The 23,921-nt window shown below is 39.3% G+C and overlaps 1 protein-coding gene across 1 annotated transcript in view; it reads right to left on the reverse strand.

Moving 5' to 3' along the window:
• LOC145412194 (uncharacterized) overlaps positions 1 to 20,635 on the reverse strand; it is a 146,793-nt gene extending 126,158 nt beyond the window's left edge. The window contains exon 1 of the mRNA XM_080282122.1: positions 20,536 to 20,635. Within this exon, the coding sequence (XP_080138248.1) occupies positions 20,536 to 20,635 (100 nt within the window). The remainder of the gene's footprint in view (positions 1 to 20,535) is intronic.
• Between the last annotated feature and the right edge of the window lie 3,286 nt (positions 20,636 to 23,921).

Below are 23,921 nucleotides of genomic sequence, written 5' to 3' on the forward strand. Positions count from 1 at the left end.
TACAAACCCATTTTTGTATGCTGTTTATTTTACGCTCCGCAATCTGCCAGTAATCAGTTGGTGATATGATTCTGGACGTCTTTTATATAAACTTCTTGTAGTGGTCAGACGTTTATATTTTGTATTAGAATAGCTCCCTAATATTGATGGCGTTCCTGGTTCCAGTATCTAACCAGCTCATGCTAGCTCCTTAGGCGAATAATATATCTTAAATATACAAGCATTACACAAGAATTACGTAATCTGAACGAAGAGTTGAAGATAAAACTGAAGTGAAATTAGAGACTTATACCTGACATTTGACAACTTGACTCTAGTTATGGCTCGTCCATATTTGAATCACATTAGTTTGAATCATAAAAAAGATATAGAAAAATCCATGTTTTGTGAAGAATAGTTTACATTTTAATCAATCAGTCAAATTAAGCGCGTGCTTCAGCGGGGGACACTGTAATATCATCAACGACAATGAAAAACACTGGACTAGGGTATAGCACTTCATAGCAGTGTGGTGATGTTACGGCGGTGCACCATTGTCCCACCAGAGTCTCGAGATCTGTGGCAAGGTTACTCACTCCCAACTTTTAAGCCAAGATTTATCAGTTGCTCATCCTTGAGTAGCATTTCCTTAAACCACCATTTAGATACAAACCCTTTTTTTTTCTGCTTAACCTGATAAACCACCAGCCATCAACATTGTGCGGTATTTGCTGGTTTTTCCCAGCGGGGTATTAGGTTTCTTAGGTTAAAGATAAATACATAATTAGAGTTACTTGAAGCTAACATTATATCTAGGAAGTGGATGATAAATTTCCTTATAGGGCAAAAACTACATGAGATTATTCAAGCAGTGTAATGAAGCCTATGACATTAAGAGTGAATACGGCAAGGGGACACCTTTCCTTTATATTAGATGAACATTCTCACATACGAGTTCGATCATGTTTCCTTTGTAGATGCAAGAGCATCTCTAGGGAAGAGTCTGTCCGCCTGTCTCTCACTATCGATTTCCGGACGCGTGGTGCGTCATATTCACAGACTTTCGCGACTTTAGGAAAAGCACACCACACCGCACAAAATCACCCCACTAAACCACAGAATACCACACTACAAGGGAATTAACAGGAGGACCTTGAATCTTCTACATCCAGAACAGTTGCATCTTCTTGGATTTGTGTTGCTGCGTAAGAAAGATCCAGCGAAATTAAGGATTCTGAAACCGTAATCATTAACACCCTTACTATCTGATGTCTCCTCCTAAGACGAATAAAACTGTCTCGGGGTAGAATAAAAAAAGAAAAAGAAAAAACGCCATCTTTGCACTAAATGTCGTCAAAAAGACACTGTCAAAGACAGGTTGTGTATGAATCTTCGGGCCGTCTAAATAAAATATTTTTGTATTTTCTGATTTAAAAAATCAAAAGTGATCAGATTATGTGAATATAATAAGGTAGGCTGTCTTCAGTAATTTATATTCATGAACCCTGCAAAAAGATATGTACAGTCAAACTATATTTCTGATGGAAAGTTCAGCAGGGTTATTTATTAGGATACAAGTTAACCTTTTCACTCCGTTGATCTCACGACTTTTCTCAGCCTTAGAGTGACTTCCTTGGATGAGCTATATATTTACATCCCTCATTAATAACCTCCCAATAGAGGTTTGTCCTAATTTTTTTAATAGCTGATACTGGTGCGGTGAGGATCTATCCCTTCTCCCCTTTGGGGCTAAGATGCGAATGAATGTTTGAATGGATGAGTAAATGGGGAGTGTGTCGTCTTGTCTCGGCTACCTCCCTTTCCTTGGGGGAAGCAGCCTAGGTATATAGATAGATAGAGATAGATACTGCCAAGAATATAATGTAATAACTGGTACGTTATCGAAGAAAAGGTATTAAATCTGCATGATATATTGTCGATGTTCTGTGTATACGTTGACTGCAACATCCTATTGGTATGTTATAAAAAATATGATAAAAAATATAATGAACTCTAGATGTTGTACCAGTAAGTTAATCTTGACAAATATTTCAATTCTAACACTCTCAGGCTCATACGATTGACTCTCAGCTGAATGAAATGTATGCTTTGGCAGGATTGCTAGATTTGTCTGTCCACGTGAGAGTTAATGATGAAATAACACTCATGTTCCTATGACTCACTCCTAGCGAAAGAGTATTGTTTGCCTATTTTTTGTGCAAAGAGTTGGACATAGATTTAACAGCCGTTTCCCTAGGGCTCAGCAGTTCTACCACGTACCATACACTTCCACATGTCATCACTTCGGCGCTAATGTCTACTGTCGACACTGAATGCATACTAGGGCTATTTCATAAATGGCTGGTGCATTTGTATTAGCGGGGGTGTTTTTCCTTCATTACGGCTACCCATTAGCAGACCAGTAAAGTCTGTTTTAATGACATTTTAATCCTTGTACTGTTCCCCGCACCGGGATTCAAACTCCCGTCCATTGAAACAGTTGACTATCTCCATTGACTTGGTAGAGTTAGTTCAGTTAATATGGAAAACTGGCTACTTTTATTTAATTTTCACTGACATCTTATTTATAGATTTGATATCATATGAGAAATGACTATCAATCACAAATGTTTATACGTAATTAATTCAGCTAAAATATGATGCCAGAACTAGTGTTGATAGCCACGATTTGATCCAGTGTCCTTTTTATTTTATTTACAAATAGTTAAACTGCGACAGGAACTACTGGTGAACGCTATGACAGGAAATTAATAGGATTCCTGATTGTGAGGAATGTTTGTCATACTCCTACCTAGGGAATGATTTTCTACAGTACAGGTACTCTTAGTTTTCCGGTCAATGACAATCCAATCCTAACTTTTCTCACACAACGCACTCCCCCTCTTCTCCCGCTCATTTCCGTACCTTACCTTGGGTTAGTCCTCCATCCCTCTTATTATTATACCTGTACTTACCTATAATAAAGTGGAAAGTTAGGGATTTAAAAACATGCTTGCTTGTTTACATGATTACGAATTTTCTCGTTCTGACATTCTTTCTATACGGAATATTTAAAATATGCCTCATATTATACTGTTATCAAGTAGTAACACCGTTATTACCTGTGATACCTAAGAAAACGTGTATAGCATTGTTTCTTGACCAAACTATAACCCAACTCACGGATCCACTTGCACATGAGTGGCAGGATACGAGCGACCCTGAAAAGATTTATAGTCCGTAAAAGCAAAGCTCTGATGGTTCCTAAGGTTTTCAAAGGGTTTAGGAGCAAGAGATTGCATTGATGTCCCCCAGTGAGGCACGTATGACTCTCTTTAGTCTAGTCAGTGCTATTATATGGGTGAAAGTGGAATTTTTCAGACAGGAGATTGTATTTCCATCACAGATTTGAGTTTGGGTAAATATTTTAAAACAATACAGTCTGATTTTTTTGTGAAATGAGAATCAAATCATCACAAAATAAGTATTTGTTATCGATATTGATGTTTTTAGTAGATAGATAGATCGACACATTCTTTTTATTTGTTCATTTATAAGAAATGCTTTACAGAAACTTCTGAATCACGAGTAAGGAAGTCTAAAACTGAATGGGTTAGGAGGGTGCTGATATGAATCTGGGATATTGGTGGTGGTGGTGGTGTTGTAAAGGCTGCAGTGAAAGGTAATAAAGAGTTGGATGGTTATGGCAATGAAATATGTGGACCAGCAAGATATACCAGGGAAGGAAACGTAACCACTGATGTCTGACAGCAGTGGAATTCATGATATGGGTTCTCCTCACACCCCTCTTCTTTAATTTTGTGGTCGTCGTGATGGTCTCTTCCCCACGAGTGTTTTGAACGATACTTCTTTTTATATATCCATTGTTTGTAATAAATGTATATGCATTTACTTTAGCCACTCTGTGGATCTCTCTGTTAGTAGGCTACTGCGTTTTCCTATTCCTCCTTGTGGCTCCCTTACACCTAATTTATTAACGAGAAACGGTAAGCACGACGATATTTAAGAGGTAATGGAGACTATGATGGTTGTTCGTCGTTAATTTGTTGCATATCTGGCAAAATTTTTCTCACGTTTGGCCATACCAGTTTTTTTTCCTCTGTACCTCAATAAGTCGTACACCTTCCAACTTCCTTATGCTTCCCATGTCCATTTATTACTACACTGATATCACAAATAATGTCAGTGCGTTTAAGTACTTGGGTAGTGTGATGAGTAAGGATGAAAGTTTAGAGGGTGAAATGCTTGAAAGGGTACAACAAGGAAGAAAGGTTGCTGGTTCTTTGAAAACAGTGATAACTGATAAGAAACAGGGAACTGAGCATGGAAGTGAAAAAAAGTTACTGCATGACAGTATTGTGATACCAACTCTAACGTATGGAAGTGAAGCTTGGACCTTGTTGGAGGGACACAAGTCAAGAGTGAGAACAGTGGAAATGGGTTATTTGAGAGGAGCATGTGGAGTCACATAGAGAGACAGACTGACAAAGGAGGAAGCGAAGGAGCGTTGTGGTGTGGATGTGGATGTTATAGGAAGAGTTAAGAGAAACACACTGAGGTGGTTTGGCCATGTCGAGAGGATGGAGAGCGAGAGACTGACGAGGAGAGTGTATGTGAGTGAGGTGGAGGGGGGCAGAGGGAGGAGGAGCCCAAGGATGAGATGGAGGGATGGAGTGGGGAGGTATATGAAAGAGGGGTGTGTGAGCTGGGAGTAGGGCAGTGAAATGGCGGGGGATAGGTCGACATGGAGGCGATTTGTTTGTGGCCACCCCTTACTGGATTACGGTGTCTGATGATAGATAGATAGATAGATACAGACAGATATCACAAACAAATTTCCTTCCCATACAAGTATTTGATATTCTGTCCACTGAAGCTAGGCATAACATTACTATTTTTACTTCTTGACTGACCTAATATTAGAAAATGGTGGTCGTCACTAAGCAGCGATTTGAAATGGATGCAAAACTTTAGTACCGTCTTATTGTGCATCTGAACCTCGTGGTATAAACTGCATAAGGACCAAAAACAAAAATCTCGCTGGGTTAAGGGAAACTAAGCATTTTTACTATATATATATCCAATAAATTTTTATACAATTAAACTTTCATGTATTCGCTGTTTCTTTCTTACTGCTTTATCCTCACACATGAATTTCAGTCCTACAGGCTTGGTAGTGACTGGCAATGATTGTAAACCAGAGAGGTTCAGCTGGAGGTGCGTCCAACTAAATACAATATATGTGAGTGAAAAAGGAATGTTGGACCGGTAACGTTAAAGCCGCCCTCATCCGCCTTATCACGTTACCCTGTTGACTAGCACTCCCCTCACCCTTCCCCGCCACTATCCTAGATTATAATTATTTGTCAGTGCACAATCACAGGAAGTACCCAGTGCTCAATGTTTTTACTATAGAGACTCCCTTTTCTTTATTTTCCCCTCACTCATCTTCGTCTAACACAATGGTACCTCTTCGCTTCTAGTGGGCAGTTTTTATGCAAAAATACAGAACTAAAGGCTGACAGTCTCTCTTGGTTCGACAATCTCTTATTGTACTACTAACGCTGGATGCTTATACTCAGTTAAGCCAAGGAGTTTTGCTGGTAATACTGTGACCACAAACCCCCCACAGTAGATACAATTTTAGGAATCTATGCCTGCTAACGTCAGATGATATTTTATTCAGCTAAAGATGAGTTGTAGAAGCCTGAGAGGTAATGGTAGTTCCACCCCCTATGAGCACACCAACATGGGTCTGTTCAGCTCCTCTCTGCCTAAGCAACATTCTTGGCTTTCCTCTTGGTTCTGGCAAATAGCTACACGTGCGAGAGGAGGGCATCATCATCATCTTCATCATGATCTAAACCACTTTTCCCACCAAAGCAAGGGATGAAATAGGGTCCGAAAAGGAATATTAAACCTTATATAAGATGAAACTAGTCAAAAGTCTGCCCAACCGAATGGATCATACTTTAACTCATTCATCATTCAAGCACCCAGATCCTGGCTCCACCACACAGGCATAAATATCCACATTTATGCATTTCAAATTCAGTGGCAAAACAACACAGCCTACTATAGCTTTACATCCACTATATATCATTCTTTTGTGAGAAGTATTGGATTCTAGTTCGTTGTTCTAGTCACAGCTCAGCATTCACGCTGGAGGGGTGGCAGGATTAGATTAAATGAAAGTGGACAGAGTGTACTATTATTTTTGCAGTTCCACACTCCCTTACCATCACAATCATCTTTAAACTGTGCAAGTCTTGTAGCCATTAATTACTCGGAATTCTCAGTTCACCATTAACAAAACTGGTCATCGCTGTAACTGATTTACTTACAAACTAGACAGATAGGTAGACAGAGTGAATGATCGCTAGACAGACAGAGAGGTAGAGTTTAAGTTTCTCCTACGGTTAGTGAAGAGTAAGGTGATGACCTTTGTTTTCTTTCCATCAGTGAGACCCTCACACTTACCTATTCTTTTTGTCACCGCTTTCTTTCTTTTCGGTGCTTCATGATTAATCAACATTCCATGCTGTTAACCACAAACTGTTCGTATTAAATTCGCGTTTCTCCTGTAGTTTTTTTTTTTTTTTTACCATACTCAGTTCTCACTCTATATATATATATATATATATATATATATATATATATATATATATATATATATATATATATATATATATATATATATACATATATATATATATATATATATATATATATATATATATATATATATATATATATATATATATATATGGAGCCTCTGTGGTACAGTGTGCGTTTCGTACACGGGTGAACCAGGGTTCGCGCCCCGCCAGGGTAATAAACTTTGGGAGTGTTCACCCAGCCACGTACTGCATTGGCGGACACAAGGGGTGCTGTGGTTGAACCAGTGTCGCATACTATAAAGTATGCTTTCATCCAGTCGGCTTGCGCGGGCCGATTTCACTTGGTTCACAGACTACACACACATCCAAAGCCATTCCAACACTACCATTACACTTACAAGCACTTCTCACCCTACATACAGTCTCTGCCAGACAGCCTAAGCCACTTGGTAGAGGTACATTGGCTGTATTGTCCCGACTTCGGTCGGGATAGGCCGGTCCTGCAGTGGATACTCAAACGGCTGCTGATGATGATGCTATATATATATATATATATATATATATATATATAATGTGTGTGTGTGTGTGTGTGTGTGTGTGTGTGTGTATGTATACACCGGTATATATTATGCGCCTGTCTCTTGAATATATTTCCTCATTTACAAAGTATGCTCCTTTTCGATTGTTCTGTTGCCTGCAAAAGAGAAATCTAAGTACACAGTGGAAGCCTTAAAAAAAAATAATGTTTCTTCATAGAGGTAGAACCAAGACAAGGAGAGAGAGAGAGAGAGAGAGAGAGAGAGAGAGAGAGAGAGAGAGAGAATCTTGAGTGCTAGAAGTGGCAGGCTGTGCATGTTCCCTAGCTGTTGGGTGAACAAATTTTCTTCGCAGATTTGCCCTCAAAACTATTGAGACAACGTTGATTCACCATTTCTCTCTCTACTATAAGAGAATGTATCAAAGATTTATGTGAAAAATTGGAAAGTATTTGATTTTAACACAGTGGTTTACTGACCGGTCATTATTCAATGTTACATGGCAGACACATTATATACAGTGGTGGGCATATCAGTCAGTTGCGGCGAGACCACAGGAGAAGTTACATGTCATAGAGTATTGAACTGAAACTGAGTGTATTTCGGGTCCAAAAGAAAGTTAATAGCTAATAATGACACTAAATAACCTAAAAATATAAAATCGATGCGTGCTTGGTAAGGCCACTTCTAGAAAGCTGGGAGTGTTTTAAGGTATGAATGTGCTGGTCGTCCATTCTAACCCAACGAAACTATTAATTATGTTCCGCAAGTGTGTGTCTACATTCTGCAAGCCAGAAACTATCCTTTTTTGTTATTGTTGCCACTCTTCAGTAACTGCCAGTTTCAGAAAACCGCTCGTATGAACTGTGCCTTCTTTTGTGCGTCGCGCCGGCCCCGGAGTAGGCATGACTCCTAAATGACACATGAGCAGAAATGAAATAAAATGTGGTCCTTTGATTCAGGGTTTAAGAGTTGCTGGCATGCGGCTATAAGGGAAAAGCTTTATTATCATTACAGGATGGACAGAGAGAGAGAGAGAGAGAGAGAGAGAGAGAAGTGCACATGTACTCAGATCATAAGATGTCCTACAGTACATACTTCCTTTCCTTTTTCCTCTACTACCAGACTATTTTTTTTTTTTTCAAGAATTAAAATCTCTTATCTTTACAGGACTAAAAGAAAACAATATCTTACCCCTCAGTTTTGACACGTGTCCCCTAAATTTGATGTAATCGTCTAATAAGAGCAGGATCAGGAAGGGGCATTCAGACAGTGAAATGCTGTCGTCCAGTACTTTGTCTAAGGGCCCTACAGTTGACTTTGCCCACTTACGTTGACCTTCCACCGATCCTCTTAAAATCGAATTAATTCAATCTGATGAGACCTTAAATCGTTCCACTAAGTTTGGTCAAAATCAGATCAGAACTGTTTAAGCAGACCACTTTTACCCAAGAACCCACTAACTGTTTCAACCAGAGAACGTCACTACTTTATACTTAACTGATTCATGATTTTCTTCAGCTATTAGAGACATTTACCATCTACAGAATCAATTACAAACTTTTACTACAAGAAGCGAACCATAAGCTGAACAAAACTGTGTAGAATGTTATTCAGAATATGTACTGTGACAGGACAGGTTTAAAATGGCCAGGGAAATACTGTACGTGACCTATTTTTACGGTACCATACAGTATAAATATATATATATATATATATATATATATATATATATATATATATATATATATATATATATATATATATATATATGAGAAACAGGAAAAGATCAGCTTGGGTGAGAGAGCAGGCTAAAGTCAGAGACACTATAGAAATTATTGATAGATAGATAGATAGATAAACAGATATAGATAGATAGATAGATGGATAGATAGATTCAATATAAGGAACGTTGTGCTCCAAACCAATGTATCTACTTTTTTCTCCATTTTTTATCACTCTCAGTACCGTTTTATTTCTCTGAAGTTTTCCCAGATATGCCAATTAACGTCGAGCTAATTTTTAATTTGCTTTATAATGAGTATCAAATATTTTTCTCTGTGCAGTATTTATCAGATAGGGCTACCTGCTGGAAATTTTCTAGTATACTGAAGGTGCGGTGTTCATTAGAGTGAATAAAATTGGTAGTCGACAAGTCAGGAAGAACAAATCTGTTCCGTTTCGTTTTGCCGTAGGTTGTAACACACTGATGATGATCATAGCGGAAAGCTCAGATTAATTCCCATCAACTGCACCGGGGTAATTAAGGCAGACACTCAGTTCTTTGTGAGGCCTCAATCTTCCCGTTGAATGTGACCCACAATGATGACGGTAATTAGTTCATGTTGCGTACAGTTTCCTTAATGAGAACAAGAATGTTTTGGTGGCTTCGTTTCAAGGGCGCAGAAAAACAATAAAACTGCCTCACAATGGCTTCTTTAGCGTTTTATGCATCGTATTAAAATGCAGAACGACATGCTTTGCAAGTCACGTTAAATGACTGAGTTTTTATATCCGTGCTGAGAGGAACAAGGTCCACATTATTCTTTTTACTGAATTAACAACGCCTGGGTGAGTGAACTAATTAAGAGTGTCAGAGGACCGGTGCGTTTGTGCTCCAGGTGAGTTAGTGTGATGTTCTGCCCGGCTGGAGTGTGTGTGTACTGAGGCACAATATACACTTGTGCGGTATTTTCACAAGCGTGGGTGCAGATTTAACGCATGTCACTGTGGACAGACATTTAATTTTTCGTCTGTATGTGTAGATGTTGTAATTCTGAAATGACTGACCTCTGTTTCATGTTTACAGGCATTTGGACGAGTAGGATTAAATGTAGTGATAACGCAGTTCACTTTGTCCACTGCTTTAGTCTTCTCTATATAATAATCCACAATGTCTGCCTACCTGTCTTCCAGTATGATTGTCTGTCCTGTATACAAGCTCACGTTTTCTTGCTCCACTTTTGAATATTTGTATGGGTATAGAAATGGCTTCGAGGAAAGTCAGGAACACCATAAGGATACTGCATAGGGTTTGAGGTTAAGGACACAGCACCAAAACACAATCCTCTGCCAACCTCTCCCAACAGTTTCACAAAAGAAAAAGAAAAAAGCATGGACGTACAAAACCCCGCACTTAACTTGTTTAATACCACAGAAACTTTACTCCTGAGAAAGGGGGATGAAGTGTTGCCACCAAGCATCAAACCCGTCCCAGCAAGAAAATACCGACAGTTTTCAATATGATATAATGATTTTTTTAGTTTTGTCGGTACACATACATGTTCTTCCTGTGGTTGGGGGAAGGGGTACACCCTCATCTTCGACCCATTGAGATAGTATCCAGTTTTCAAGATAAAGGGATGAAATTTTTTACGTGCATACATATGAGTACCACAGGATTTGAACGTGGATGTTGGCATAGGGGCTTCAGCTCTCGCCCCTGCACATCCTCCTGAGTCCATCACTGAATGTTGCCCATGGTGTTCTGCTTACATCAGCTACACTGAACATGACTAATCAGAGCAATGCCACGTACTTAAGCTTGCTAGAAATATTACAAAAATGTGCAACAGTGCTTAAAAATATACCTGGACCTTGTCTCTTTTACAAAGTAAAGTAAGACAAAATGGTTAATACTAAAATCATTTTCATTTCTCAAGAAACAAAAGTGGGTGGAGAAATACACAAGTTACGTGTAGCTAGACTGGGATACCCGGCTGTGCAGAGTTTACCATTTCCAACTTGTAACTGGAGAAGCCCAAGTTCGATTCAGAGAACGGCTAATCTGTAGTATACAATCTGTTCTCGTTACGTTCTTGTTTGCCCAATAATATAACTGAGGACCAGGATGTAATATCAGCTGTTCTCGATATTTCCTCTAAGGCAGTACTGGAGCTTAGAAAATTATTTCCGTTAATGACCTCGTTATCACGACGGAGATATGTCTAACTGTCTAAGGTCCTAAGCGTTTCTCTATCTCCTGTTATGAGCCGAGGGGAAACGCTCTAGTGAAACCAGACTTAGCTTTAACAGACTGCTGTATATTTTGGTTGAAAAATCAGTCTAATTCTTATTTTAATATCTGTAGTATAAATCTGTTTTGCATGAAACAAGAATTTAAATGAAGGCGAATTGATGTCACTGTAATAATTTTATTATGAATCTGACATAACTTCAAAACTTTTACATCACAGCTCAGCATAATATCCTGCATGTTCGACAAATTTGTGAAGTCGCCTGTGTATCACTGATTTTTTTCTTATTGGGTTGGGCGAATGACGAACTTAGCAAGACCAAACCAAGGAATAGTAATGAACCTGAAGAATGGATGCAGCAAGTATTGGCAATCGTACTGCATATCCATGGATGTCAGTAGCCATCAATACCAGACCCAGGCGACTTTACAAATCTGTCGAACAGGCTGAATGTTATACTGAGTTGTGATGTAAAAGGTTAAGAGTTATGTAAATTCCTGATAAACCACGCAAAGTGGAATCAGTTTCTTTTTATATTGATTTTTCTTTACCAAATCAGACATATAGTATATTTAAACTTACTAATGAACATATTGCTGTTAGAATGTCCCTTAACCGAATTAAGCGTGATGGTTTAATCGCGTGTCCATCAAGAAGACCCATAGCACTTCCTCATTTAACTTTGAATATCTGTAATTTACTTACTGTCCACAAATGCAATCTTCTTGGAGTACGTATCAACTCATATCTAAACTGGAATGATTAGATAAATAGCACTGTAACTACTTCTAATAGGTGCATTTCCGCCTTATATAGGGCACGTAAGTTTGGTTTTACAAGAGTTTTTTTTTTTTTACACTGTATATATGGTTTACCTGCTCTGTTTTAGAATACACTGCATTAGTATGACGCCCAGGTTAGACTAAAGGCCAGCACTTAAAACTTGAATTAATAAACGATGTTATGGAATATCCTAGGATATCGGTATACACATTATGAAAATGCTTTAGCCAATTTCAGCTCTCAGACACTGTGTGATAGACAGTTTGGTGGAAATCTTTCATCAATCGAACACAGCAATCTACTTCCTCGAAATATACACAATGAACATGGCAGGAGTACAAGGAGAGGTAAACCCTTATTGCAAGCAATAAGATGTAGAAAGTCACATTATTACAACTCGAGCATCTCAAATAGTGTAAAGAACCAATATCAGCCGTAATCTTATGAAGATGACTTGATGTGATTTTTTAATAATTTACCCTTCCATCTTTTAACACTATAATGCTGAGCTCAAACTGTAAACCATGACATTTTGTTATACTATAAGTACTGTATAACTTTCTCGGCCAATAAGCCTTGTTAGTAGTAGTAGTAGTAGTAGCGTAGTAGTAGTAGTAGTAGTAGTAGTAACAGTAGTAAAACTGTTGTTTAAAAATGAAAAATGTGGACTCACTTTCCACTCATCCTGTAGTGCTTACGACTGAGCAACGCACACTAAGGTAAAATATCCCCCACCACCATCCACACACAGAAAGACGAGTGCAACAATTCCCTGATATTCTCTCTCTCTCTCTCTCTCTCTCTCTCTCTCTCTCTCTCTCTCTCTCTCTCTCTCTCTCTCTCTCTCTCTCTCTCTCTCTCTCTCTCTCTCAAGAGTTTAAGATAAAAGGAACTTATGTTCTGTAACTTCCGCCTTAACTTCTCCCTGCACAACTGACAAGGAGAGCACCCAAGCAGGAAGGAAGAGAGAAAGAGTGAGCAGAGTCAGGATTATATGGTGAGGTGAATTTAAGACGAAGGAATAAGTCATCATTTAACGTATTTTGTTCGCTCAGTGTTTTATAGATAACAAGCAATCAGAAGCATAAGCAAGCATAACGGGTATGAAACGCACCTACAAATGTCGACTTACAAATCCAAATCCCTGCTTCATTTCCAGGTGCATACAGATTTGGGTGATGAGATTATCCCCAAAGATCTCATGTCCTGCCCAGGAATCGAATCCTGTTCTTCTTGCCCGTAAGGCGAGTGTGCTTCCCAGTAAACCGCTGGATGAAACAGTTAAAACAGTACTGAATTTACACTGGTTGTAGCAGTACTGTATTGCATTTGGACTGGATGAATGAATATTGCATTTGTACAAGCAGAAAAAGTACTATGTTTTCATTCGCTGCAACAGTACTGTTTTTACACTCGATTATGTTGTTCGTTATTTACAGCAGATGATGTAGTGCTGCATTTACTCCCAGTAAAACAACACTGTATGTACCCTCGGTGAAACAGATCCACATGTAGAGTGGGACAGTACCACAAAATGACAGTTTTCCTTGAACAGATCTTTACTTTGGACATATGTTCTTGTTTTCTTATGAAGCGCTGTTACCCAGTTGAACAGTATACGGGTACTTCAGTAACAGTAGAACAATAACCTACACTTTATTACCATACTATGATGTCTCATAAAACCCCATGCAGATTATCAGTTATTTTATTGCATAATAGACAAAAGGCAGTTCACATTCATGGCTTTAACCCTGTCATGTCCCAATCTTCTTCTCTATTTTGTTCCATCTAATGCCATTTTTTTTTAATTTGAGGGAAAGTGAAGGGGCCTGAGTGTTAATGCTGGTACCATTAACCCTCACGTGGATGGGAAAATTCTTGGACGAGATTATATATACCATCATATTGTGCTTTCAGCTGAATGCATTTCAAATAATCCAGAGATTGTTAATCAATCAACCATAAAGACATTAAGAGATCAATCATGTGCATGACACATTACTTATATGTCGCACTCTGAGTGACTGGTGGGAGATCCATTAGTCAGGCAAAGCGCAACAAACAGCACATACATTTTCAAATGAAGCACTATTTTCTTTTTTATGCAAGGAAGAAGGAACCAAAGGCCAGGAGCCCGCAAACCGTTCCTTCCAAGAAAAAAAAAATACAAAAGAAAGCCAAATTCAAGATCTGTTCATTTCGAGATGCCTGGAAACACTGCGTTTGAAAGACTGGAGATCATAAGAAGTAGGAAATACAGACAAAGGGAGACAGTTCCAGAGTTGACCTGTTGCGTAAATGAAGGACTGGGAGTACCGGTTGACTCTTGCATTAGAGAGTTGGACAGAAAAGGGATAGGAGTTTGTTGCTAGACGGTTGCTATGCGCCCATCGTAGAGGTGGAGGGATGCAAGTAGACAGTTCAGAGGAGCAGTGACCATTGAAGCAGCGATAGAAAAGAGATGAAGATGCAACAGTGTGGCACTAACATTAACCGTCCATACTGAATAAATGCCAGGGGTCTATCATTCAGAACTAGTTTGACGGTATTAGTGTGATGGTATTAGTGGGGATGCGTTCATGTCTCGTGGATGGGTATTCTGGAAGAGATGTAACATATGTTTTAAAGAAATTCAAATCAACTGATTTATCCCAGGCCTCCCTGGTCCTGGAACACACACACACACACACACACACACACACACACACACACACACACACACACACACACACACACACACACACACACACACATGCACACGTTCATGTGTGTGTGGGGAGGGGGGGTTCTTTCTTTCCTTGATTAAAGTGAAAGGGTTAGTGAAGGGCCTAAATAAAGTAATTTAAATACTAAGTTGTCTCTAGTGTTATAAAGATAATGGGGCTGAAAATCAGAAAATAAGAGCCAGTGACAAGGAGAGCTGATATTCATATACTGATTGCACAACAGAACTACGGAAAAGTACAAGAGAAGTTGATACAGGAGCTTCAACGTTTTTCGCTTAATTCACTCGGTGTGTCGTGGGGTGGAAGTGTGATTTGGTGTGGTGTGATGTAGGAGGGAGTTATGGTGTGTGATGTGGTGTGGTGTGGTGTGGTGTGGCGTGGTGTGGGAGGACGATTTTGGGTGGTGTGGTGTGGTTTTCATGAAGTCGCAAAAGTCTACAGAATTCAAGCCCCTCGCGTCAGCTAACCGATTGTGAGAGATACAAGAATACAATCAAAATTAGAGATGCTCCCTCATCTAAAAATAACAAAATAACAGAGAGAGAGAGAGAGAGAGAGAGAGAGAGAGAGAGAGAGAGAGAGAGAGAGAGAGAGAGGGAGGGAGAGGGGGAGAGAGAGAGCGAGAGAGAATACTATAATATGTTGAAGCATACCTGTACGCAACTGTGAATAACGAATTACAATGAAGACATAATTGTATGGCAGTGAGCATAGTGAAAAATAACGAAAACATAATTGTCCATAACTGGAAATAGCTTTTATGATGAGTACATAATTGAGTGCCATTGGGAATATTGAAATATAATGAAGGCCTCTCTGTGTGTCATTTTAAATACTGAAATATGATGAACTCTGTCCCTTTGACATTACTGAAAATTGATGAAGGCATAATTGTGTGCTTGTAGCTACACCACTGCAATGTACGGTACATTTACCATGATTGAATGCATTAGGAATATATATACTCATAGTCCATAGGAGAAAATAAATAGAGTCAGAAGTATTTAATAAAAAAACACCAATTTTGTTACCCATGGCACAGTTGTCAAGGGGAAAAATACTGCAGAATAGCGACAGGTTTGGCTCTGTTCTTTTTTACTCTGGGGGCCGGAAGACTATTATTTACATTACGCTGATGAAATATACTCATTGAAAATAAATTTCCTTAACCCTCCTGGCAGCAATAATCCGCGGTTGCTCTGCTAGTAACGTAATATTGCGTCAAGGATTCAGCAGGTTACTTTCTTCGTTTTTCTAAGTGTCCGACTCTGGACATAGGCTTCACAGCCTGCTCACAAGGTCCAGCAGTCCACCTGCATAATATACACCTGTACGTGTCAGAGAGTATTACTCTACAAAATAAGTAATAAAATGTCGAAAGGGAGTGGGGCAATCATATAATCGAAGTTGTTCTCTTCAACACTTGTTTCGACGAGAAACCAGTGATTTAGCAGTGTTACGTTATTAATTTTTTGAAAATCATCTCCTTGTCCAAAAATAAGACTGGATTGAGAATCACAGTCTACGATTGTTTTTTAAACAGCTACATTTTGTGATGTGTTTTGGGCATTTATGGATTTAGAGAAAGCGTATGATAGAATTGATAGGGAGGCTTTGTGGACGGTTTTAAGATTGTATGGACTTGATGGTAGGTTACTAAAAGGGGTGAAAAGTTTTTATGTAAATAGTAGAGCGTGTGTAAGAGTGGGAAATGCTGTGAGTGATTGGTTTCCCGTGAGAGTGGGGCTGCGACAGGGATGTGTGATGTCGCCTTGGTTGTTTAATATTTACATGGATGGTGTTGTAAGGGAGGTGAATGCAAGAGTTTTAGGTGGAGGTCTGAGTCTGGTGAATGTTGATGGTGGAGAGTGGAATCTGAAGCAGCTGCTGTTTGCAGATGATACTGCACTGGTGACTGATTCAGAGGAGAGATTGAGACAGTTGGTAGAGGAGTTTGGAAGGGTGTGTGAAAGGAGGAAATTGAAAGTAAATGAGAATAAGAGTAAAGTGATGAAGTGTACGAGGTTGATAGATGGTAGGGGGATGAATATAGTTTTGAATGGTGAGTTGCTTGAGGAGGTAGATTGTTTTAAACATCTAGGGTCACATGTTGCTGTGGATGGAAGAATAGATGCAGAAGTGAAGTTTAGAATAAATGAAGTAGGAAAGGTGTTGGGAGGAATGAAAAAAGTGTTTAAATGTCGTTCGCTTAGAATGGATGTAAAGAGAAGGCTGTATGAGGGTGTTGTGGTACCGACTGCGTTATATGGGGCTGAAACATGGAATATGGGTGTAGCAGAGAGGAAAAGTTTGAATGTAATGGAGATGAGGTGTCTGAGGAGTATGTGTGGAGTGACGCGTATGGATCGGATGCGAAATGATGAAGTGCGAAAGAGAACTGGAGTTGTTCGGGAGATGGCTGGTAGAGTTGATCAGAGGGTGTTGCGATGGTTTGGGCATATGGAGAGAATGGATAATGAGCGATTGGTGAAAAAGATAACTAGATCTGATGTGAGAGGTGTAAGGCTGAGAGGAAGACCACGAATAGGATGGATGGACAGTGTGAAGAGAGCGCTGGATGCTAGAGGGATGTCTGTTGAGCAAGGAAGAGTGGCTGTGCGTGACAGAAATAAATGGAGAGAAATTGTGAACGAATAAGTGATAACGCAGCCCTGAGGGGATATTCTCCCGCATTTGGTCTGATAAGCTAGTCAAGTCAGTTGCGGGTAAGGGGATGGGTCTGTTATGATGTGGCAGGGGTAAACCAGTTCTGCTGTCGGGCCCTGCTGCGGATGTCACTGATTTCATTGTGCAGTTGACCCTTGTGTGGTGTGGTGCGGTGAGGATCTGTCCGTTCTCCCCTTTGGGGCTAAGATGCGAATGAATGTGTTTGAATGGATGAGTAAATGGGAAGTGTGTCGTCCTGTCTCGGTTACCTCCCTTTCCTTGGGGGAAGCAGCCTAGGTATATAGATAGATAGACATTTTGTGCTATTTTTTTTACAAAAGAAGCAGAAAGCAAAAAACAGTGGCACATCAGCCTAACCTACACTAAGCGTAAGTTAGGTTAGCTAAGCTAAGATCATGAACATGCTGTAATTTTAGGCTTGGGTTGGTGCTATTTTTTTTAGGCTAATTACCATTTCAAAACCTGTGGTGTGGCACTTTCGGTCGTAGAATCTTATCATAACATTGACCTATCCGTAAAGATGGTGAAAATGAGGGGTAAAATGTGACAGATTCGGGAGGTATACAAACAAATACTGAAAATACAAAGCAGTGTGGCTATGATTCCAAGTAATATAGCAGAAAAAGGTAGGAAAAAAATTAACGATTTAGGAGAAATGGCATTGGTACAAACGTTTATAAAAATCAGGACGAATGAAATAACAGTAGATAGTTTTAATACGTATACTGAAATACCGATATAAAACAAAGAATAGTCTTGGAAAATAAAGAGTGAAATAAAAGGAGCAGTAAGAGAATTTAGAACACGTACCCAAAAATTGGTCAAAAGGCCGATACTAAACCTTGCTTTGGATCTACACTTTCAAACGATGTTTTCAAAATCAAGTGACTTCATTCTAGCTTGACCCTCAACCCTTCCACTAAATTTAGCTGAAATAGAACAGCTGTGTGATCCTGACCTTTGCCATGTTCTTCTTAAAACTGAAGCACTTCCTTCTTCGCAGATCCACAGCCTTTTCAGTTAGGTCCAGATCTATTCAAATCTATTGAGTTATTGGACTGAATGTTTGCCCTGTGACCTTTGACATACTGTATTGTTCTCAGAATCATTCTTTGCTTTACCCCTGAACCCATTCACAAAGTTTGGTGTAAATCAGATAAAAGCTGTTTATGTTGACCTCACCGTGTTACTTGTCTTTTGACATATTGGCAATACCCCTTCGACTTTTCGCTATGTCTGGTTAAAATCAGGGTTGGTGATATTGATTTTTTTAAATCAAAAAAATAAAAATCAATAATTTTTTTATTTAATTTATTTGATTTTCTATTTATTTGAATTTTCTGTTTATTATATAACTAATATTTCAAATGCAGTATACTGAATACTGTTAACTTCATGTCCTGTCTATCCACTGATGGTTCAGGCTGAAAGCCACTGCCCAGAATCCAGATACATACCTGTTGAAGTCCTGTCTGTACACTACTGGTTAAGGCTGAGTTGCCAGTGGTAATCATTACAGCTTATTCCGAAGCTGATTACATTACTACACAGAAGGATCTTAAGCTGATATTATTATGACATGGCCTTAAGTGACCAGGCATAGCCTACCTAGTCTTATGGCTTTGGTTTTTTTAATTTATGGCTCATTATTTCAAATGTACAAATAATTTCAATGTTTAGTAATGTATAAATATTTTTTGTCATACAATGTAGCAATTTCTAATGGCACCATTCTCCAAAATCTGCTTACTTAATGCTTAAGTATCTGAATAAATGAATGCCAACACAAAGTTATACACAACTTTTAAAATCCTTCAGATTTTATTTCCCTTAACTTTTAGATAAAACACTAAATAATAATAATAATAATAATAAATCATGATTTTTTAGCAAAAAAATCACTGATTTACTCACATTAAATCAATCTGATTTAATCAATGCCAACCCTGGTTAAAATTGGATTTTTCTCCCCAATATTCTAGTACATGACATTTCCGTCTTTTAGATACAACTCCGTCCTGACACAGTGATCAACAATAAGATCCTGAGATGCTTGCAGCATGTAATGAAATAATAAAAGATCGTGTTTAAACAGATTCAAGAGGAACAACAAAAAATGGAGGTAAAATAACTCCCAGTTGACATGACCGGGAAGCTAACAGTAAGAACCACCAAAATGCCATTCCCTTCTCTATCTTTAAACTGTAATCACTTTCACATCCCCTGTTGCTAACACACCCCTTCATTTTCACCATTACTTTATTGGAGCTATGTCATGCCTTCAGTTTCATCCTCCTCATGTTTTTGCCATGGCACTTCTCCATTGATGATTATGTAGCCTATTCATTATTCAGCTTTTCTTGATAGTCTCTTTCCACGGCAGCAGGTATTTTATTTCTTTATCCCATATATTTCATCCTCATTGTTCTCAGCAAGCTACACTTCTCTTCCCACAATGCTTTTATTTGCGGTTTTGCTTTGCCTGCTAACTTTAGTGTATTGCCATACGCTTGTGAGTGCACTTAAGTTTCCTTCGGGGTCTTGAACCGTCCTGACCTACTTCCCAACTATGGTGTGGGAGAGTTCCAGAATTTGGGTAAAAACTGATAAAAGCATAAAAAGTATCAAGCACAACGCCCAGTGAAATGGAGCACATATCCATTAGCTCATCATTCAAATCTTCGAAATTATCAGCTCACTTTCACAGACCACTCAGTCCATACGTCTCAGCCTGAACTGAAACGTGGTTAAGTAGAATATAATACCAAAGCCAAAACACACACACACACACACACACACACACACACACACACACACACCATAAAGATGAAGTCTATAGTACTAACTCACTGCCCTATTCCTTAGTTTTGTTTCTTTTTCTTTTTCTTTTATTCTAATATTTTGCCTACGATATGGTCCCGAGCTGTGTTCTACTCCTTAAAAAAATATGTCTCACTTATTTTTCAGTGTTTTTGTCTTTATAATTCCCGTTTTTAATTTCCAGTCTTTAGTATTCAGTTCCCTTTTATCTTCTTTTAATCCAGTCTCTTGTCTTCTCTATATATTTCTTCTTCCTGCTGGCATTTTCCTATTTCGTACTCTGATACAGGAATATATTATTTTTGATCATTTTTATTACATCCCTAGCGTAATTGTACGCTTTCATTCCCCTATCCCAGCAGCATTCTTTTCCTGGCCGGACCTCTCCCCAACCCTCGTCTCGTCACCGGCCCCCAGTCATCCCCCTCGCCACTTGACTTGGTTAATGGACCATCACTACCAGTCCTCACAATGGCACACATTTTCCCCCGACGAATTATCTGTCTCGTTACCGTTGGGTCTAAATATTTCGCCGACATTTAAGACTCTTAACACTCAAGCAAAGCGTCCTTTTACCAGTTCCATGACTCCTCCATGAGCTGGAAGAGAAGTGAGTCGCTCTTGTCGGAACCTTTTGCAGGAGGAAGTGAATGGTACTATTGTGAATATTATATTATATACTTTCCTTTTCCTTCTGCCTGTGGGTGACTCAACACTGAGTGACAAGCCAAATGGTTTCCTGTGCACCAGGAAACCATTTACTACGCTGGGTGGTAACCATATAGCCAAATTTTGGCACCTGGTGGTTTAGTGGGTAATTATTGCGCTCCAGTCGGGTTGAACCGGTGAAGGTTTATATCCAAGGGATGGTTGGGGTTGATTGCTCATGTAATGCCACTCAGGGATGAGTGAGGCTGGTCACTCTCATCTTAAATGTCGAGACCAACTGCCTAGCCCCGGGCTCCTACGCTCCTCATGGGACAATGTAGGATTGGATGATGGATGGATGATATATATATATATATATATATATATATATATATATATATATATATATATATATATATATATATATATATATATATATATCCTCATGGAATAATTCCCTTGTAGTGGTCAACAGGCTTGTGTTCTGCTTCGACCTAGTAAGGCCAGACTAGATAAGATGCAGCCATGCTAGAAGGGCCTACTAGCAGCAGTCATTATAAATGCAGCCCTCCCCCCATCTGAATCGCAGGCAGCCGTGGTGGATGTGATGGCTGCTTTGCCCCTTCACCTCTCCAACTTCGGGGATGAGGGCGGGGAGAGCTCAGAAGAGGATGGAAGAGTCACCTCATCCCCGATCTCCTCTGAGGGCCTCGTGAGACACAACCCCAGTCGGTGGTGGTCCTTTGGGGGTAGGAACAAGGAGGGGGCAGAGAAGATAGACGGCAACCTCAACCCCCACTTCTCAGACCCTATTGAGCCAGAGCCCAGCCAGTAAATTTGGTGAGGGCTTTTCAAGGGTAGGGATGAGGGGGACACGAAGCAGGTCGGCCAGGCCACCTCATACCTCTCCCCTCTTCAGGGATAGAGACGAAACTGCTATGCGAGTGCTACCAAATATTGGGGAGCATGCCTAAGTACTGCTTGGACCGAGTACAGTCGGACCAGATGGGTGCAACCCATGCTGGAAGAGCCTGACAGCAGCCGACAAACTTAAACACTCATCCCACCTTAGTCATAAGCCCACCAGGATGGGTAATATTGACTGTTTTTCCTCCCAAATGTAACCATGCATAGACGCCTAAGACAAAGGCCCCCAGTACCCGACAGCAATAGATCTACTGGTTACGGTGGAGATCAGAATAACTCTGGAGCAAGAGATGTTAAGAATCTCTGGGATAACGGATTAGGCCACCTTAGGTTAATAAATATCTGCACCTACAATATAATACCTATAAGAATGGAAGATGCCCTTTTAGTACTGCCTGAAGAACTATACACTATTAGATGGGATGTCATATGACAGGGAAATCAGATTAAGTGAAGAGCTGAAAGTATTAAATAATGGACATGTATTATACTGGAGAGGCAAATCTGAGGGTTGTAAGAAAGGACGTGGAATACGATTTCTGGCCCAAAAAACATTTTTGGAAGGAATTTGTAGAATTTTTAAGTATAAATCGAAGAGTAGCAACTATCATAATAAAATGTAATGACAGATAAAAATTAAAGGTAGTTATAAACATATAACAAGCAGTAATGTCGTAGGTCGTGGTGACCATCATTCACTTGATGTAGTGCTATTTCCTCCTCTAGCTTGATCATTGTTTTTCTGTGCCTGCTCTCTCTCTTCATATTTCTCCCATCTTTCCTGCCACATTTTATTTTTCTTCTTTCCTTTTAGAGTGGCTTTACATTGAGTGACAGGCCTAATGCTTTCCTGTAAGCCAGGAAACTGTTTACAACGCTGAGTGGCAACCATATGACCAGCTCATACGTATTCCCTCTGTGTCAAGTGGGTTGGCGGAGGGTTAGTGCCCCTTCTCGTAAAACCACTAACTCAGACAAACGGCCACCCCTTACGGGATTATGGCGTCTGGCTATAGATAGATAGACAGATAGTAATAACATTGAAGATGTTGTCAATTTCTGTGAAGATGTACAGTCAGTTAGTAACAAAGGAAACGCCCACTATACTGTGATCATGGGTGACTTCAGTTCTACAGTGGGAAAAAGGTATCAGGAGAAACATCATTTGAGAATCACGGTTCAGACTCAAGAAATGAAAGCAGTCAAGCTCTGTTAGAATTTGCAGAAACTCGGTCACTGAAAATCGTGCATAGCATTTTTGAGGAGAAAGGAATAACATCGTATTCCTTCCCAATTTAACTAACTTATGTAATAGTGAAAAAGAGTTTTGCATCAGCATCCCTAACAGCTATTCATCCTTAACAGTGAAGAAAGCCTTAAGTTGAACAGTTAATGAAAACTTCACCAAGATACTGAAGGAAGAAGCATATGAAATAGGAGGGAAGAGAGTGGAGCAAAAGAACAGTAAACTCACAAACGAAAAGAAAATATTAATGCAGAAACGTAGAAGCATGAAGGTAATATCTACTAGAGACAAAATGGAAGCAGAAGAAGTAGCAAAGACAATCAATAAGAAAAAACAAGATGTGCGGAAATTTAACATGCAGAAAATAAACGAAGCCTTACTCTCAGGATCTAGTATAAAGACAGTAATAAAGAGACTAGGGTTAGGGAAAGTCAGGTTATACTTTAAAGAAAGCAAGTGGTGTACTCAATAGGGGAAAAATAATCAAATGGTGAAAGAATTCCTTGGTCATCTATACAACTCAGACGACAGATCAGGCATCGAATTAGGAAACCCATTATCAAGAGAAATTCCAACAATGACTATGGAAGATACAAAACAACTGTGAAAAATATGAAAAGAAGGTAGAGCATCAAGAGAATCACAGCAGATTTATGAAGGATCCAGGAATGATAGCCTTTGGAAAAACTACCAGAACTTTGCACGAAATGGTCTTAATAACTACCGACCAGTTATCCTATTATCAGTTATATACAAGTTATTCACAAACATCATCACCAATAGAATATCAGACTTGCTAGACTCTAACCAGACTAGGAAAGAAGCAGGGTTTTGAAGTGGATTCTCAATCATCGTCCACATACATAAAACAAGTCAAATAATTGAGAAGACAAATGAGCTCAGGCAACATCTGTGTATGGCGTTCACTGATTACGGAAATGCCCTCG

This window comes from Coenobita brevimanus, chromosome 92, assembly GCF_032717465.1.
Source record: "Coenobita brevimanus isolate Jiangsu-jjx chromosome 92, ASM3271746v2, whole genome shotgun sequence".
NCBI lineage: Eukaryota > Metazoa > Arthropoda > Malacostraca > Decapoda > Coenobitidae > Coenobita > Coenobita brevimanus.